Here is an 18692-nt window from a genome sequence, read left to right as displayed (position 1 = left end):
GAAGCACTCAACAGTCAGTGGTTACCCTGAAAAGCACCTAGGACAATGTCTGACCCATTAGGGGGCTTGATGGTTGTTAGTTCACCCCTTTTCCCCGAGGGAAGCAAGATCCACATGCCACCAAGTCCCTACCTATTCTTAGGACATGTAAATTTCGATTCCGGGTCTCTTCACACATCCAGGTGAGGGCAACCGCCCCCCCCCCCCACGACAAAAAGACTTGGTTTCCTGCTTAGAGGGATCTCGCTTGGCCGGCAGGGTGTTTGTGTTGACAATAACCCAGTCCGTGTAGAGGAGTCCTTTTCTGAAGATTTACTCATTACAAAAAAGGTCTCAAGGTACAAAACAACAGCAACGATACAAAAAAAAGGCATTTTCAAAAATGAGTCCTGGCTGGGTGCAAGTGCGTCTGAGAGAGGGGGACCAGCCAGTGGCACCTGAGTACAGCATCGCCAGGAAAGCAGCCAGAGAGGTCCAGAGGCGGGAGGCCCCCCCCACCCCCCGCCCAGGGTAGTGGAGGACCAGAGGCAGCTTCAGGGAAAGAAAAGGGCACAGGGGACGAGGAGGACTGTGCAAAAGAGCAGAGACCGCAACACGGAGCACCAGGGCAGGGCAGGTGTGCAAGGAAAGGGGAGACCCGAGGGCAGGAAGGAGGCGGCTGGCTTCTTCTCGGAGTCACTCTGCATGCAGGGGAGGGACGTTCCCCAGTTTGGTCCAGAGACCAAGCCCAGTTCCTTGAGCACCTTGGGGCCCTCACTCACCACCTGCCTCCAGGAACGAGGCTGCAGTCAGGAAAATACCTAGGCAGGCCAAACTCACATTCGGGAGGGACCTGCTGTGGGCCACGGCATCGCGCCCCACAGATAACATCAATGGTTAGTAGGGCTGGTTCAAAGTGTGCTCCAGGGTGCCGGGTGGAGGGTGCGGTTGGGGGGAAGAACCAGGCAAGGCCGAGGGGGCTGCTTCCTGGAGCCCTAGACTGGAGGTTGATGGAGAAAATTCTCAACCGCATGCCTCAGGGAGGCCGCATCTCCCAGAAGCCTCAGTCATCCTGGGGAGAAAGCAAAGAGAGGGAACAGAGCATGTTTCAGAGAAGTCGTCAAGTCATCGGACAACTAGGGCTTGACTGCCGGGCACCAGTGGGACCCCCGGCCGCCGGCCTCGGCCTCCCCTCCTGAGAGGTGGCCCAGGGGGGCAGCCTGGTGTCCTCAGGTGTTTTTCAGTCCAAGCCTCACTTTGGTTCCCAGGCTGGCGCTCAATCTAATGAGCCTTTTTTAAAAGTTATTTATTTTTAGAGAGAGGGGAAGGGGGAGAAAGAGAGGGAAACATCAATATGTGATTGCCTCTCACATGCCCCCTACTGAGGACTTGGCCTGCAACCCCGGCATGTGCCCTGATTGGGAATCGAACCGGCGACCCTTTAGTTTGCAGGTCAGTGCTCAATCCACTGAGCTACACCAGCCAGAGTGAAGCCTTCCTTTATTAAGACCCAGGGGAATCCAGACCCTCTGCTCTCCCGGCCCCTGCTTTCTCCAGCCAAGGTAATCAATCATCTGCATCGCCTAGACAAACCGCCTATTTTTCTGTGACTTTGTTTTCAAATGTTCAATGTGGGGCATGTTGAAATCAATTCAAATCTTGAGGTGAAATATACTTCAGAAAAATATGTAAACTGGGAGTAGGCTGAGGTCAATGAGGGGGGCTGTCCCATAGCAAAAAAACAAAACCAGAAATGAAAAAACGACAACAAAAATTTTTGCTAAGGATAAAGCCACCCATTGCCCAGCCACTCTGGGCAGGGAGCTCGGAACAAAGGAGAAAACCATGCTATTCCCTTGCCCGACTGCCTGAGCATGGCTAATGTAAGTCTTTACAGGACAATGTTTGGAGACTTGATACGAAGCCACACTGGTCCCCCCCCTGCTGTCTGTTCTTTCTGCCCCTGGCTTTTATAAATATCCAGGGCTTTCATGTAGATTGGCACAGGTCAGGCCCACCGAAAAGAAAGGCCCCAGAGCACCCGCCTTCACCCCTTGCAGGCACTTTCCCCGGTGCTCACGCACCCTCAGGCATGCTGTGGAATTCCTCCAAGGCTTGGTGGGGGTGGTGGTGATGGTCACGTTTACGCCGCTCTCTCCTTATCCTACACGCAACCACCACCACTACGAACAAAACTCCGGCCGAGAGACAAACCACGCCAATGCCAGGCCCATGGTCACCGCCCTTGACCTACCCACTCCGCGTCCTCGGCACCGTCTCCCTGCTCACGGGCCTCCGCCATGGACGCCTGAGAAGACTTCCGGGCCATGATGTTGTCCGTCCAGGATGCCCCTGTCTGTCTATCACCGGCGAAATTACACTTGGTCACTGTTCCAGCCTCAAGTTTGGCTAACGAATCTGAAAGAAGGGAAGAAGCTGAGTGGCCTCTCTCCCTGTGCTGGAAACATAGTGGGGGCTGGCCCATTCTGCTGGGGTCTCTGAGGCCTGGGTTAAGCCATTGTTCTCTTCAGGCCTGGGTACGGACCTCCAGGAGACCCAGGATGGGACCCGCAAGGCACCCACGGGAACCATGGGATTGCCCGAGGCACCCATCCTGGGCCTCAGGAATAAATCTCAAGGGGTTATGTCCCCGTGGAGGCCAGACCTGGCCTGTGCCCACGAGTCTAAGCAGCAGGGGTCGGAAAGCCTCAGCCAAGGCCACAGTGATGAGGGCTGCGCTGCTCACCCAGGAACGGGCTGTCGCCTCGAGTTTTCAGCCGCACCCCAGCCCCCAGCTCCAGCTCCAGGGCCTCCATCTCTGACTCAGGCATCCAGAACCCCACGGTCTGCTCGGGCATGAGGCTCTCGGTCAGGGCCAGCAGCTCAGGCTTGTTCACCAGCTCCTTTAGGGCCTCGGGTGTGAGTCTGTCCGTCTCCCCCTTGGCGTCCACCTCTGCAGGCACACAGCACTAGAAGGTCAGACCCGTGGTGAGGGCGGCTTCCAGGGAGGGCCTTGGCCACCAGGTGCAGGCTGCATGTCCTCCACACTCACGACCCCCTGAAGGTAGGGTGAGAGCCCACCCTTCCGGGGCTCATCAGGGGCAGAGGCAGTCCTGGTGTGGGTCTGGGCCAAGCTCACGGCGGAGGCTCATTACATGTTCTGAGAATGAATGAGTCACGGAGACAATGGACGGACACCACGACAGAGGCATGGGTGGACCCCTGCGCCCTCTCCAAACCTCTTCCCCCTGGGGGCAGACAGGAGAGGTCCTTCTGCCACCAAAACCGGAAAGAGAAAGGAGGTCCCGAAGGGCCCAAGCAGCAGGGCCCTGGCCTGGGCTCCGCACAAAGGCAGTCAGAGCCCCGAGCCAGGTGTGTGGACAACTGTGCCAGGCTGAGCTGGGGCACTGGGATCCCCCGAGTGAATGGGACACAGGAAGGAGTCCCACCAGGGCTGAAAAGACACTTTCTAGGGGTGGAGAGACCCTGGGAGACAACGGCTGGTGGGGCGGAGGGGGAAGGGCCGAGGCACCTACTGTAGGACGACAGGAGGAAGCCCGTGTTCACCTTCCTGGTGGAAGGGCCGAGGCACCTACTGTAGGACGACAGGAGGAAGCCCGTGTTCACCTTCCTGGTGGCACTGAAGTTGGGCTCGATTTCATTCCCCTTGGGGTCGAACCTGCGGCGATGGATGAGACTGGGCCGGACGTACAGCACGTAGTAACGCTCCTGGCGGTGGGGGGGGGGGGCAATAGAGTGNTAGTAACGCTCCTGGGGGGGGGCGGGCCAATAGAGTGAGGGGCCCCCACCCTCCAACACACACACACACACACACACACACACACACACACTCCCACAGGGCTGCATGCAGCCCTCCCCAACCTCGCTCTCTACCCTGGAACCCCTGACCTTGGCTCCAAAGACATTCAAGCCACACAGATCCCAGGACACAAAACCTCCTGCCACCTCCTGCTCCCCACCTGTGCACTCGTGCAGGGCCAAGTCCACCGCGGTGACCCGCTGTATAAAAAGGCAACATTCCAGAATGTGCGGCCACACAGAGTGTCGTCAAAAGATGAGCCCGCCCTGGCTGGGTGGCTCAGTAGGTTAGAGCATGGTCCCCGATATGCCAAGGTGGCAGGTTCGATCCCCGGGCAGGGCACGTACAAGAAGCAACCAGTGAGTGCGTCAGTAAGTGGAACAGCAAATCAATGTTTCTCTTTCATTCTCTCTCTTTCTCCCTTCCTCTAAGATCAGTTTTCAAAAAAAAAGATGAGTCACCAAGAGATCCTCCACTTGCAAACAAAGTCGCTCCAAAGCTCCCTATAACAGCCAACTCCAGTAGTGCTTTTAAAGTAATTCAACCCCCCAAAACTGAAAGTATCCAGGATTTCCTGGGCACCGAGCTGAGACCCGGAAAGGAGGTCACTGCTGACCCTGCACCAACACAGGCCAATACCCCCTGTCCTTCAGGAAGAGCAGCGGGGACCACCAGACCAGTGAACAGGACACTGAGCCCACTGCCCTTTCAGAATACTCACCCACCGAAGCAAGGTACCCGGGACCCTATGTGCCATCCAAAAGCCACGGGACCTCTGCCAGCCCACCTGGCAGCCACAGCCTTCGTCCCCGACCACTCACCTCACCCTTCCTGCTCTCAACCCTCCCAGTCTCTGCCCCAAAGACACCACTTGGGTCCAAGGCCTCAGCAAGAGCCTTGGACCCTCCCATCAGTCCGAGGTCTTGCACACTGCACGTGACCCCTCCCTTTCCCCTCGGCGGCCCCTTTGGGGTGCTAATCTCTCAACCCACCTGCCCAGGGAGCCCCTGAAGACCTGGACCCCAAGGCTTGGCAATGGTTCAGCCAAGCAAAGAGACGTGCCTTGGTGGGTGGGCACTGTGAGGCCAGTGAGTGTCTGCTCCTGTGGGTGCCCCCCATCCCTAAATCCTCACCTTCCTGCCGTTGGCGTCCAAGATGCTGTGCCGAGACACGTCGACCAATTCTCCCTCCAGCAGGACGCCATTTCCCCTGGGGTGAAAACAGAAGGAGGGGTCGGCTGCTTCTGCCAGGCCTCAGGGAAGAGCCACAACCTCGACGGCCCGCGTCAGGGTGCAAACTGGGACAGAAGTGACTCCCATGCGTATCTTCTGTTCCCTCGGCACCTGAGCAGGCCCGGTACTGAGAAGCCCCCTCCTCTGTGCTTCCCACAGGGGACCTCCGTTCCTGTGAGGGTCCCAAAGGCTGGGGAGCTGCCCCGGGGTGGGGTAGCAGGGCAGCTGGTCAGGCTGCAAGACCAAGCTGGGGCCCCTCCTGCAGAGAGTCCACTGACCAGAACCCCTGTGTTCTTATCTGCAACGTGGGAGAGTGACAGCTGAGTCACCCTGCTTCTGTGAGGGTGACAGACCATGTACTGAAGGTGTTTGGTAAACTAGTCAGTGTTGAATACACGAAACAGATTTTAGCTGTTTATTGAACCAAATTAGAAGGGGTGTCTACGTTGCTACAAAGTATCTTTCCTTCCTTCCTTCCTGTTTTAAAGAATTTTCCTATTCCTGTTGGCCCCGGAGAATCACAGTGCACGCCCCCCAGCCCCGCACCGAGAGGAGCTGGGCCTCACTTCCTGGTGCCAGTTTTCATGAAAACAGAACCTATGGCTTTCCTTTCTTGGAACCACAGAAATGGGAGAGGAGCAGGGACATCCCGCGACAACGGGCTGCGCCTACGTGCTCCCAGCCACCTCCTCAACCCTCAAGCCTTGGTATTTGTAATTGCGAATCCGGTAGCCCATTGGCTCTCCCGACCTCCAGTCCCCGAGGCGGCTCTGCCCCTCCCACCCCACGGCTCCCCGCCCCTCAGCCCTGTCACCTGCTTCCGGTCAGGGCCTGACACTGTCCCTTCTTGGGGAGGGGAGTAGTGCGGCTTGTGCAAGTGGCGGGAGTTTACAGCCCCAGGGGCGGGGTGGAGACAAAGGCCCTGAGAACCCAGCCCCGTCCTTTGAACCCTGTTTGGGGGTGGAGACCTAACTGCCTCCAAAGGGCCTGGAGAGGGAAGACAGCCAGGGCGCTTGGAGCTATCCATTGGTGTCTTAGTGGCTGCAACCCCGGGGCTCCAGGGCGAGGGAAGCGCTGGGGGCGCTCTGGCATCACCTGCCTTTCCTCCCTCCCGCACCCCGGCTGGCGCCCTTTCCCAATCCAGGCGCCCGGGTTCCGAGCCGGGAGGGAGGCTGGGCCGAGGCTCCGCGAGCGACTGGCCGGGTTACCCCTGGTGGGCGGCGGGCTCCCAGGCCGCGCTCAGCCGTGCGCTCCGCACCGCCTTGTTCCGGAGCGCGCTGTCCTGGTAGATGCGGCTCATTCTCCGCAGGCCGCTGTGCTGAGACCCGGGACACCGCGAGGGGACGCGCTGGGGAGTCGCGCCACCGCTGAGACCGGGAATCCAGCTGCAGATCCGGGAAGGGCGCGGTGGCCCCGGAGTTCCTGGGCGGGACTTAAAGGGGCCGAGCCTCACTCCTGCCCGCAGGACCGGAGGAGGGAGGGGGCTTCCGGGAAGACCCTGGGCTGGGGCTTCAGTGCTTCCAACCCTTTCTCTCTCTCTTCCTATTACTGGACAGAGACGCCTGCCCCGACACACGCACAGAGGAGAAACTGAGGCCCAGAGAGCCTATAGGATTAGCTCGGAGGAAATGGGCTTCCAGAGAACAGGAATGGAGAGAAGGGAAAAGCCTTCGGGGAAGGCCGGTGCTGAGCGCGGAAGCTGCTCTTCCGCTCTGTCCGAAGTCCCATTGCGAGTGTCCGATGTCCCCGTGACAGAGGAACCCACGCTTGGGTGTCAGATCAAGGACTTGGCGATGGTTTGGAGTAAGTGAAACTCCTATAATGCAATAGCAAAAATAAACAAACAAATAAATAAAATAACTCGATTACAAAATGGACAAAGACCCTGAAAAGATAGTTCTCCCAAGAAGACATCGAATGGCCAGCCACACATGCCAGGCCGCTCCACGTCACTCATCAGGGGAAGGGAGCCCCAAACCTCACTGAGGCATTGCCTGGCACCTGTCGTCTGACGGCCTTGATCAACACGATGCGTGTTCGTGAAGACTCGGAGAACAGGGAGCCTCGTGCGCTGTCGGAGGGGGTATAAATTGGTGCAGCCCGTGTGGAGAGCGGTACAGAAGTATCCCAGAAAATGAAAAACGGAAGTGCCTCTCCGATCTAGCCATCTCCCTGCTGGGTGTTGATGCAAAGGGATTGAACTCAGGACCTCGAAGGGAGAGGCACACGCCCGTGTTTCTCGCCGTGTCATTCACAACAGTCACGATGTGGGAGCCGCCTGCGTGTCCATGAGGGAGTGCATGGATTTAAAAAAAAGTGGTGTATGCATACAGTGGAATACTATTATTCGGCCTTCAAAGAGAAAGAAGCCTGGGCAAATGCAAGAACACGGAGGAACCTGAAGAAACCAGACCCAGGAGGACAAACACCGCACACACTCGTTTGCATAAGGAATCCTGACTTGTCAAACCCATAGAGGCAGAGGGTAGAATGTTGGTGGCCGGGAGCAGGGAAATGGGGCGGTAATAGTCAAAGGGAACCACGGTTCAGGCAGACAAGATAGGCAAGGCCTAGAGAGCCACCACACGGTATGGGGCCCATGGTTCACGATACTGCGCCAGATGCTTAAACGTTGTGTACCAGGAGGGCTGACATTACGGCTCGAACCCCGGTGAGGGTGCCGTGGGTGCTGACTGGTGTCCAGCCCCTTCCGGTCGTCCACACTGAACATGCACAGCTTTCTGTCGGTCAGTCGTACCTCCGCAACCTGCTTTAAAAAACAAACTCAAAAACTTCCCAGTCTGGCTGTAGCCACAGGGCTGGGATTCTCCTCCTCTTCCCCTCTGCGGTGCCACCTCTCCCCTGAAACGGGGCCAAACCGTCGCTGCCTTACATGGTAACCACAAGCCACAGGTGGCTGTTCAGATTTAAATGTTTTTTAAAAGATTTTATTTATTTATCATTAGAGGGGCAGGGAAGGAGAGAGGGAGAGAAATATCAATGTATGGCTGCCTCTCTGAGTCCCCTGCTGGGAACTGGCCTGCAACCCAGGCATGCGCCCTGACTGGGAATCGAACCGTGACACTCTGGTTCGCAGGCCCGTGCTCAATCCACTGAGCTACACCAGCCAGGGCTCAGATTTAAATTGTAATGAGTTACACGTTCATCCCATCTGCACAGCACAGTCAGCAGACCAGGCGCCAGGCAGGAGCAGCCCTGGCCGGTGTGACTCAGTGGGAGCGTCATCCAGAAAGTTCGGGTCTCGGGGAAGGGCACGTGCATAGGTTGTGGGTTCGGTCCCCCTGAGAGACAACCGACCGACGCTTCTCTCTCTCATTCCCGTCCCCTCTCTGTGAAATCGATAAGCATGTCCTCGGGTGAGACCAAAAACATTAATTAATTAACTAACAAGCAAACCCTATTTGAAAAGGTTTGGATAATTATTTCCTAAAACGCATGAATCATCATAAGCATAAAACAGAACTTTCTTGGAGTTTCTTATACCTATTTGTAGATTTCTGCCGTGTTTCTTTTCAATCATAAACCAGAGGGGCCCTGGGCCCCTCTATCTGGTGCACGAGGTTGGCGAGTCCCAACAGTGTGTTCACCTGGGCACACGACTCTGATACATTTTCACAGCTAAGGCACTTTGGGTGCTGTCCATTAAGGTCACTGTGTCTTTTTGCCTGGAATTCTTCTTCATCTCATGTCAGATGACAGTAGGGTGGGTCTCAGCGAGGGAACAGGGACACAGGACACAGGTAGTTCCGGTTTCCCGGAACAGGTCTCCCTGGTCTGGAGTCTCCTCCACCTACAATTCCATCTTCACCTGCTGTGTGGGTGCCGGAGTGACCTAGCGCCCTCCGGGCTGACTAGCCTGGTGTTGGGCACAAAGCCCAGGGCACGCAGGGGCGGTGGAGACGTGTCCCGAGGTGCCTGGCACAGAGACGGTGTGGGGACTGGAGAAGGAACACGCGGGAAACACAAACAGCCAGCCGCTGGTGCCAAAACTCCTTCCCCTTCATCAGGCAGGTCAAATTCTAAGCGGAAGATTTGGTTCTCATTGACCTGTGTCAAAAATCAAAGCTTTTTCAGGAATATACTTGCTAAAGCTGTATGTATAATTATAAACACGTCAACGTTTATTTTTCTCTCTCTTTAAAGATTTTATTAATTTATTTTGAGAGAGAGGGAAGGGAAAGAGAGGGAGAGAAACATCAATGTGTGGTTGCCTCTTGTGCGCCCCCTACTGGGGACCTAGCCCACAAATCAGGCATGTGCCCCTACAGGCAACTGAACCAGCATCTTTCTGGTTCACAGCCTTGTGCTCAATCCACTGAGCTACACCAGCCAGGGCTTATTCTTCTCTCTTGATGGGCACTGGGCAACACAGAATTTATCAGCACCCAGGCAGGGCACCGATACGGAGGCAGAAGACAAAGGAGAAGCCCGTGTGGGTGCAGAGTCCAAGGTGTCACACACCAGACCGTGTCCTCACTTATCTGACACATCTTATCTTGACCAAGTCTGATGGGTCCGGAACTAGAGCGCCCGATCACCACAAACGCCGTGCAGTGACCCGAAGAAAACACACACCCACACCCAGACACACGGCAGAGAGCCAAAGACCCGAAACAAAGGAAGCACTCAGGAGGGAAAGCACCACGTAAAATAAGATGCCAGAATACGCACGAAGCCTATCCATCATGTGACATCAATAAATGCAAATGGGGCCAGCTTTGTTTGCAGAGAAAATCTGTCATGTGTCTTTGCATCAGACATCGCTTCATGCCGCATCAGGGCCTCTCGTCCTCACAGGGCCTGTGACAAGTCCTGTCCCGGCCTCTGCGTTGCAGTGACCCGCTCTGCTTGGGCTCCCGCTGTCTGTCCGCAGAGCCAAAAGCAGTCTCCTGGCCACACTGCACCACGGGCCCCTTAAGACAGCTGGTCCCCAGGGTGCTCTCTGTGGTGAGGATAGGACTGTGAAATTGGATTGCCTGTTGTTCCAGTGGCAAGAGGGACGTTATTGCTCATGGTAACTGGGTGGCGATAAGCATGGGTTCATGGCATCGCAACTGTTAAGGTTTTGCCACTGGTGGCTGGGGGTGAGACGTTGGTGAAAGGGAGCTGGAAACGGCGTGCCTGCAGCATTTGATCTGTATGGGCGCCACAAATGATACTGGTAACAGATGTACAGTGCGCTGCCTCTTATTAACAGCACAGGAAACCTTGCTAAAAAGTAGGTGACAGGAAAGCCCTGGCCAGGTAGTTCAATTGGTTACAGCGCCATCCTGACACACCAAGGCTGCAGGGTTGATCCCCGGTCAGGGCACGTACAGGAATCAACCAGTGGCCCTGGCTGGTGTGGCCCAGTGGGTTGAGTGCTGGCCTGCAACCCAAAGGGCCGCTGGTTCGATTCCCAGTCAGGGCACACGCCTGGGTGGCAGGCCAGGACCCCTGTTGGGGGCGTGTGAGAGGCAATCACACATGGATGTTTCTCTCCCTCTCTTCCTCCTTCCCTTGCCCTCTTTTAAAAAAAAAGAATCAACCAGTGAATGCATTACAAGGTGGAACAGCAAAGTGATGTCTGTCTGTCTGTCTCTCTTCCCCCGCCCCTCAAAGATAGGATCAAGGCAGCTAACAACCAACATCGTGACACACAGAAGCCAAGGGCGTGTGTGCGGTCCCGAGCAGACCCAAGTCTCCGGCAGCTTCGGGGCAAACCGCGAGACGTCAGGCTCAGCCACTGACAGGAAGGGAAACGGAGCAGTCACAGGAGGCTGAATGTGCAGCTCTGACAGACGTCCTGTTACATTCAGGGCCCCCCCCCGGGGGAACTCTAGGACCCTGGGATGGGGACATCAGATGGGTGGATGAGCCTGAAAACCTTGAACTCCAGACTCCCCCGAACTCTCCTGGCCAGCACAAGCAGACCCTTCTCTACTTGGGGGACAGTGTGGGGGCTTCACTGGAAGTGGGTGACTTTGCAAGATATCTTTCGCCTAACACCTGCCTTTGTCCCCATGCATGGCGCCCAGGTTGGACACCCCTGCACAGGACAGTGTCACAACTATTTACGTTGCATTTGCATTGTATTAGGTATTATGCGTAATCCAGAGACGACTTAAAGGAGACAGGAGGAGGTGCACCGCTTATAGGCAGGTACCACGCCATTTTATATAAGGGGCTTGAGCATCCTCAGATTTGGGTATCTGTGGGGGAGTCTTGGACCCAATCGCCCTCGACCACCCAGGGACAGCATTAATCGAGCACTCCCTTCACGTCGGGAGCTGTCCTAGGTGCTGGAGAAATCGCGGCACACAGAACGGCTCAGGTCCGAGCTGTCTCAGGAGGAAGCTTACATCCTGGTGGTGGAGAGGGGCCGCGAAGAAACAAGACAACCCAGGAGGGAGATCATCTGCGATAGTGGTGTATGCAAGGAAGGAGACGCAACAAAGACACGGGACAGGGACCCTCAAGGCCCAAGACTCTGCTTTAGCACCCGGGGTGGGGGAAGACCGCTCTCGAGGTGCGATTCGAGTTGCCTCGGCGGAAGAAAAAAGGGCTAGAGGCAGGGAAGAGCTTAGAGTGCCAAGGGGCTGCAATGCTGGTGAGTCCCGCCTGCGGAGGGAGCTGGACAGACGACGTCTGAGCCGCAGGCAGGGCTCAGAACTTGTATTAAATCTCAAAACATGTTCTCAGGCCCTGGCCGGTGTAGCTCACTTGGTTGGAGCATCGTCTTATAAAGCAGAAGGTGGCAGGTTCTATTCCTGATCAGGGCACATGCCTAGGTTGTGGGTTTGGTCCCCAGATGGGCTGCATGCAAAAGGCAGCCAATTGATGTCTCTCTCTCTCTCTCCCCGCCCCCCTCTCTTTCTCTCTCTCTCATGTCAATAAGCATGTCCTCTGGTGAGGATAAAAAAAATAAAATAAAATAAAGACGTTCTCAGACGTACATAAATGCATTTCTTCCTGCACAATGTGCTCGTTTAGGTACATAATATTTCTGGAAGGAGAAACAAGAAGCTGGTCCCGGTGGCCTCAGGGACTGGAGCCCCGGGGGGCGGGAAGCAGACTTACCGTTTCCTGGTGTATCTTTTTATGCTCTTTGATATTTTCACCATGTACATGAATTACTTTTTCAATTAAAAACTAGTTAATTTTTTAAACGGTGGAAACATCTTAATATTCAATCTCAGTTGTAATCAGAGAAATGCAAATTAAACCATCGTGGAAATAACGTGTTTTTTTTTTTTTTTAGGAAGGACTTAAAAACGAATAAAGCTCATAGTTGACGAGGATATGAGGAAAGGAGTTGCTGCATTGTGTGCATGTTTTATTCATGAAAATGAGCATGTGCGTAAGCCGTGCAGTGGACGGTTATTGAACGCCAGCTCACGCTCATCAGTCTATAAGTGCTCTTCCTGACCCCTCCCAAACCCTCCCCAATTTGTCATATTCAGAACTAAGTGCATTCCTAAAAGGTTATTTGAGATGCCATCTTTGTCAAATCCTTAAAAAAAACACATCGCCACTCTCCTTGCAAATATTTATTCTAGCCCGCTCTTCTGTCCATGTAGGACCATGGTGTTTTCATTTCTTTGTATTTCTATGAGATTTTTAAAGAACTGACAGGGCAAGTTCCCCTTTGTCACTCTTCTTAAACCGACCTCGANGCATTCCTAAAAGGTTATTTGAGATGCCATCTTTGTCAAATCCTTAAAAAAAAAAAACACATCGCCACTCTCCTTGCAAATATTTATTCTAGCCCGCTCTTCTGTCCATGTAGGACCATGGTGTTTTCATTTCTTTGTATTTCTATGAGATTTTTAAAGAACTGACAGGGCAAGTTCCCCTTTGTCACTCTTCTTAAACCGACCTCGATCTTCCCTCCTGCACTTATTTGTGAAATATACTTGTTTATTTTTTAGAGAGAAGAGAAGGGAGAAGGAGAGAAACATCGATTGGTTGTCTCTCACATGTGCCCCGGGGGGGGACCAAACCTGCAACCGAGGAATGTGCTCTGACTGGGAATTGAACCAGCAACCTTTCAGTTCATGGGCTGATGCTCAACCAACTGAGCCACACCCACCAGGGCTTCTGCACTTATTTTCATAGGTGTATCTATTTATTCCAGACCAGCTAGAGCTCCTGGAGTGACAAGGAACCTTTAGGACTTAGGGCATAAGGATGCTGGTCTTCCCGCAGGTCTCTCCCTGCCCAGCAGGGACCTCCATGCTGGAGCCCTATCTGAGTGACAGTAACTGCTGCCAATCCACCAACTGACTGTGGAAAGCAAGGCGGGGATTCCCAGGCTCACCTTCCAGAATATTGAAGAGTGCCCTCTTTCTTTCTTTTTTCAAAGATTTTACCTATTTATTTTTAGACAGGAGGAAAGGGAGAGAAACATCAATGTGTGGTTGTCTCTCATGAGTCCCCTACTGGGGGGCCAATCCACAACCCAGGTAAGTGCCCTGACTGGGAATCGAACTGGCAACCCCTTAGTTCACAGGCCGGCACTCAATCCACTGAGCCATACCAGCCAGGGCAAGAGTGCCCTCTTTCACCAGGTGGATCGCTGCTTGCTCACCCCACATGACTGCTTTGCCCCGGGCACCCGAGGCCTTCCCCGTGTCTAGGAAAGGATTGAACTTGTTCTTCTCTGCATGAGACATCCCCACACTGGGCACAGATCTGCCAAGAGGCAGCCCGGGCATCAAAGGCACTGAGACTCCCAGGAAATAAAGAATGAGTCAAATAGCTCAATACTGCATGCACAGTCCAAGGTCACGCAGACCTGGGCAGCGCTGGATGGGAGCATTCGGGAACCACCTCGGAAAGATTCTGCTGCTCTATTTTGTCTTTGATGGCTGGTGTCACAGAGGCGTCCGGTCAACTTCTCCCTTCAGACCGTCACACCTGCATGGATACTGGGGAACAGGGGACAACGACCATTTCCCACCCTTTGTCCCTTAGCCCAGGCACCCACACCCTGTTCCAGCTGGTTTGAGAAGAACCAGGAACCTGGGGAATCCATGTGTGATATTTGCTCTGTTCAGCTTGGTTTTAGCTCTCCACACTCACTGTAGAACATTTGAAAGATGCAGAGGAGCCCAAAGAACTAAAACCACCCAGAATCCTCCATTCAGAGTAACTGTTGTCAACGTGTCGGTGCCTTGCCTTCTATTTTTGTATGTATCCCTGACATCTTCTGCATTTACCTCCTGCTTTCCACTTATTGCATAATTAACAGCCCATAAAGGTTATTCAATTAACTGGGTAAAATTACGTTCTCCACATGTGGATGACTCTCGAAACCATCCTCCTACTGCAGAATGCTTAAGCTGTCCCCGCGCTTTCCTTTCGACAATCGTAGCAAGTCTCAAAATGTAGCGCCAACTGTGTGTGGGGTGTGACGAAAACATGTAGCCCTTTCATTTGTCCTGGTCTTCTCAGGTCCTCGTCTCTGGTTAGGGTGGGGAAAACGAAGTTACCTTTAAAGTCTCAGTCTTTTGAAATCATCCTTACAGGCAAGGCTCCTCCGTCTCTCTAGGGAATGAAGGTGAGTCTTCCATGCCCGTCCAGGTGGTGACTGAGGAGTGAAGCGGGGAGAAGCGTGCCTTCTGGGATCCCTGGGGCGGGGGTGGGAAGGAGACCTGGGGTCTTTGGCTATGAGTTTGCTCAGGTCCCTTCTGAATCCAGGGTGTCACGTTGGTTCCGTCTGGCAACTCCGTGGCTCACTCCCAGCTACGCCAGGATGCCATCCACCCACAGGGACACGAAGGCAGCTTGGGAGCAGGAATTCCACCCTTCCACCTTCGATGGGACAGCCTCTTCCAGGGGTTCCAAATGGGAAGAGACGCCAAGCCCTCTCTGTCACAGGCGTCACTAGGTCACCAGCTTATCTGACGGGGTCTCATTTCTCCCTGACTTGCTTTCCTCCTCCTCCTTCACTTGCCCCAGGTCTCCACCACCGGCCAGCAAGCCTGCCTTCCAGGGCGGGGAGGATGACCTTCTCCTCTTTGGGGAGGGGGTTCCCCACAGACTGAGTCTTCTGGGCTTAGCTGTTGACGTGCTACGGCAGAGGTTTGCAAGTGTGCCTGGGACCCAAAGAAAATCATTTAGAAGATCTTCTTTTAAGATAGACACCCGCTTTGCAAGGCTGATGTCTCGCTGCATAATCCTGTTTTGAATGTCAGAAGACGGGTATTAAGTCCTCCCTTCCCTCTTCATTCTTTCGGTAATTTTGCACTTTTTGCACTTCGCTGAAATGAACGCCATCAGTCATTGGATGCACTGTTATTTTAGGTGCTCTCCAGGGGGAGAAAAAAAGCAAGCTGCCAATTAAGTCAGGAACAATGCTTTCTCATCACTTAAAAATTTTGGCTTGTACTTACTGAAAGAGCTCTTTTCAGACTTATTCAGACATATATTTTTATCATATCTCACTCTGTGCACAGGTAAAAAGGGGGAAACAGAAGAGAAATGACTCAGAAGGTGTTCCTAAAACTTCTCTATAGAAGAGGCTGATGCAGAACAATGATTCCCTGGAATCTGTTTTCAACCCCGAGCTGAGGAAGATCAAGTCTTTCTCCATAGTTTTGTTGGTGGGTCCAGAGTGTTGTTGACATGCCCTGACCCACGTGGCTCAGAGGGTTGGGCATCGTCCAGCCAAGCGGCAAGTCTCTGGCTGGAGTCTCCGAGGCGCAAGCTCGGGTTGTGGGCTTGAGCAAGAGGCAACCAATCAATGTTTCTCGCTCTGACGGACGCTTCTCTCCTTCTCTTTCTCCCTCCCTCTTCCTCTCTCTAAAAATAAATAAATGAAATCTCAAAAAAAAAAGAGTTGTTGACACAGAATCTCTTAGCCCAGAGGTGAAGAAAGAGATCTGCCACCGCCTCTGGGATTTTCTTCCAAATTGCTCACACCTCCCCAGCCTTTTTAAAGTCTTGCAGGAGCTGTTAATAGGTTTCCCGGCCAAGTGTGCACATGTGCAGACAACCCCGCCCTGACGGTTGCCCAGCCAACAGCTGCTGATTGTCGGACACACCCCCATTTCAAAGAGATGATGCATTACAGCACACCCTACTGTTTCTCCATCCCACCTACACACACCCCCTTCTACCTCCAGGCAGGTGGACGCTTCAAGTTCAACAGGAGGGAAGTCCTGTCCTTGGAAAGACTCCGTCCTTTCTGAGACCTTAATCCTAGCCTGCAAATAATGCTGACGAGGCAATCGTGGACTATAAGCCTTTGACTCTGATTCTGCTATTTCTTCAGAGAGATTCCTGAAAACAGGTGTAGATACTTAAACATAAGGCTGACTATGTTTTTCATGAATATAAATCATAGTTCCATGGTGAGGTAGGCAGACGCACAGACGAGCCTGGAAAACAAGGCCATCCAGCCGAGTCTTCCATTCTTCCACCACAGTGATGGGATTCAGGATGTAACGAACAGTTCTAATTTTCACACAGTGGCCACATTTGTCAGGAATGTTTAACGGGCAATGGCAAATCTGACTAATAGTGACTCCAGGGGAAAGACTTTGAAGTAAAACACACCACAAGATGTGTAGAGGCAGCTTCAGGTTTGCCACCTCTGATTCAATTAAAGCCATCCAGAAAACAGGTATCTCATCTCTCCACTTCACTATCTATAGGGTATAGCTGCCTCATGGTCACATAATGGCTGCTGCACTCCAGACATCACCTCTATGTCAAGAGAAAAAAAGAAAGGGAAAGAGGCCGCATCACCGAGTTTTCCTCACTCAAGTGTCCCTGTTATAATAAAGTAAAAGATTTCCCAGAAGTTTCTCAGTAGGCTTCCACTTATAGCTCATTGGTTAGAACTTTATCACGTGCTAGTCCTAGCTGCAAGGGAGGCTGCGAAAGAGAGGCCTTGGAATTACAGTTGACTTAGTACAACCATCATTTGTCACCTGAGCTGGTTGGGCATATGACTGGCCCCAAACGATTGGCATTTTGATAGGAAGCAAGAAGTGAGGAATACCTATCAGTGGCCCATTGCCAGCATCGTCTGTGAAAGATATAACAGAACACTCAAAGACAAACACAATCACACACCCAAGAATAAAAAAATACTTGAGTGTTAATACCTTGAAACAGAGATACCAAACCCAACAAGGAGAAAACAACAGACTTTAGTTTAATTACATACAATATCTTCAGATGGATGGAAGAGATGTTTACATTCAAAAACAACAATAATTAATTAGAGAATCTGGCTACTAGACAGTCGGATGTCGATAACACTTTTTTAAAAGGGAAAAATGCAAACCACCGAGAGAAAGATAAACCAACCAGGAAGAAAGAAAAACAATTATCTGCACCTCAGCCCAGTGTGGGGACATGGTACACCACCAAGGATCAAAGAGAAATCTCTATAAGAGCTAAAACAGATCAAAGATAAAGAGACAAAAAGTTAGACTGGCATCGGCCTTTCTTTCAGCAACAGACGATTCAAAAATAAATTTGGTAAGTTTAGAGGAAAAAACATTTGAGCCGAGATGTGTAGCCTCATCTGTACTCTCTAGTCAAGTGGGAGGGAAAAAAAAATCTGTTTCAGACTTTTGAGATCTAAGACATCTTATCGCCCTAGAACATCTCGGAAAGAACCATCAGAGAGTGCGTTGCAACAAGAAGAAATGGACACACATGGTAAGATGGTCGTAGGGATCCCCACCTCCTGGCGCTCGTTCCCTGCGCAACCCTCTCCCCACGATTGGGGGTGGGACCTCTGTGACTTGCTTGTCACCACAGGAGCACAGCAGAAGTTTCTGGCATCTTTTTTACTAGCAGGTTCCTCTCCTGCTCGCCCAAGGAAGCCGGCCGGCATGCTGTGAGCTGTCCTACAGCAACACCCACTCGGAAAGGACCCAAAGGCGTCCTCCACCCACCCCGCAGCTGGGATCAGAGCCCCTCAGCCCAACAGCCCCAAAGCAGCTAAGTCCTGGGTCCCTCCCTGGTCAAACTTCCGGATGAGACCCCTGCCCCACCAACACTTGACTGCAGCCTGGTGACAGATCCCCAAGCAGGGGACCCGGCTATGCCCCATCCAGATTCCTAACCTACAGAAATGGAGATAAGCCACCTGTGCTGTTTTAAAGCAGGAAGTGTGTGGCAATTTGTTGTCCAGCAATAGAAAATTACCACTAAATCCAAGAGCAAAATGTGAGATACAAGTCGGACTGGCAGGCAAAGAGGACGGTAAGACTTTGTGGAACGTCCAAGAAGCTGCTGATGAAAAGAAAACTCTGGAATGAGAATCTCTGATTATTTCAACATGGGAGGTGGGAAGAGGGGGAGCAATAAGGGAGGGAAGAGAAGGGGCCTCTTGCCCGGTATGAAGGTATGATATAAATTCTGATTAAACTCTGGAGGGTGATATATAAAGAAACTTCTAAATACGTGTGTTAAAAATGTTAGGGGGAGAGGCCCTGGCCAGGTAGCTCAGTTGGTTAGAGCATCGTCTAGTTGCAGCAAGGTTGTGGGTTTGATCCCCGGTCAGGGCACGTATAAGAAGTAACCGTTGAGGGTGTAAATGAGTGGAACAACAAATTAATGTTTCTCTTCCTCTCTTTCACTTAAAAAAAATCCAAAAACTATTATCATTGTATAGCCCATGTACATTCTCTTATTTT

General features: G+C 52.8%; 1 protein-coding gene across 1 annotated transcript; it reads right to left on the bottom strand.

Moving 5' to 3' along the window:
• Positions 1-305: 305 nt before the first annotated feature.
• Positions 306-6474, bottom strand: ARPIN (actin related protein 2/3 complex inhibitor). The gene is made up of 6 exons (XM_037053617.1): positions 6240-6474; positions 4933-5008; positions 3576-3708; positions 2726-2932; positions 2234-2397; positions 306-1051 (listed from the first exon to the last, which is right to left on the bottom strand). Exons 1-6 carry the CDS (start codon positions 6329-6331, stop codon positions 1043-1045), a joined length of 681 nt encoding a protein of 226 aa, XP_036909512.1. The 5' UTR covers positions 6332-6474; the 3' UTR covers positions 306-1042.
• Positions 6475-18692: the final 12218 nt, after the last annotated feature.

Source organism: Sturnira hondurensis, unplaced genomic scaffold, assembly GCF_014824575.4.
Source record: "Sturnira hondurensis isolate 20B ecotype Veracruz unplaced genomic scaffold, ASM1482457v3 Scaffold0007865, whole genome shotgun sequence".
Lineage (NCBI taxonomy): Eukaryota > Metazoa > Chordata > Mammalia > Chiroptera > Phyllostomidae > Sturnira > Sturnira hondurensis.
The sequence above is the reverse complement of the archived record's forward strand: the minus strand, read 5'-3'. Positions and strand labels throughout refer to the sequence as shown.

Excerpts from the sequence above, each read along its gene's own strand:
- ARPIN (XM_037053617.1), bottom strand. The coding sequence starts at position 6,331 with ATGAGCCGCATCTACCAGGACAGCGCGCTCCGGAACAAGGCGGTGCGG. Across the intron at positions 5,009-6,239 it reads GAGCCCGCCGCCCACCAGGG|GGGAAATGGCGTCCTGCTGG; the intron begins GTAACCCGGCCA and ends TTTTCACCCCAG. Across the intron at positions 3,709-4,932 it reads TGGACGCCAACGGCAGGAAG|GAGCGTTACTACGTGCTGTA; the intron begins GTGAGGATTTAG and ends CCCCACCGCCAG.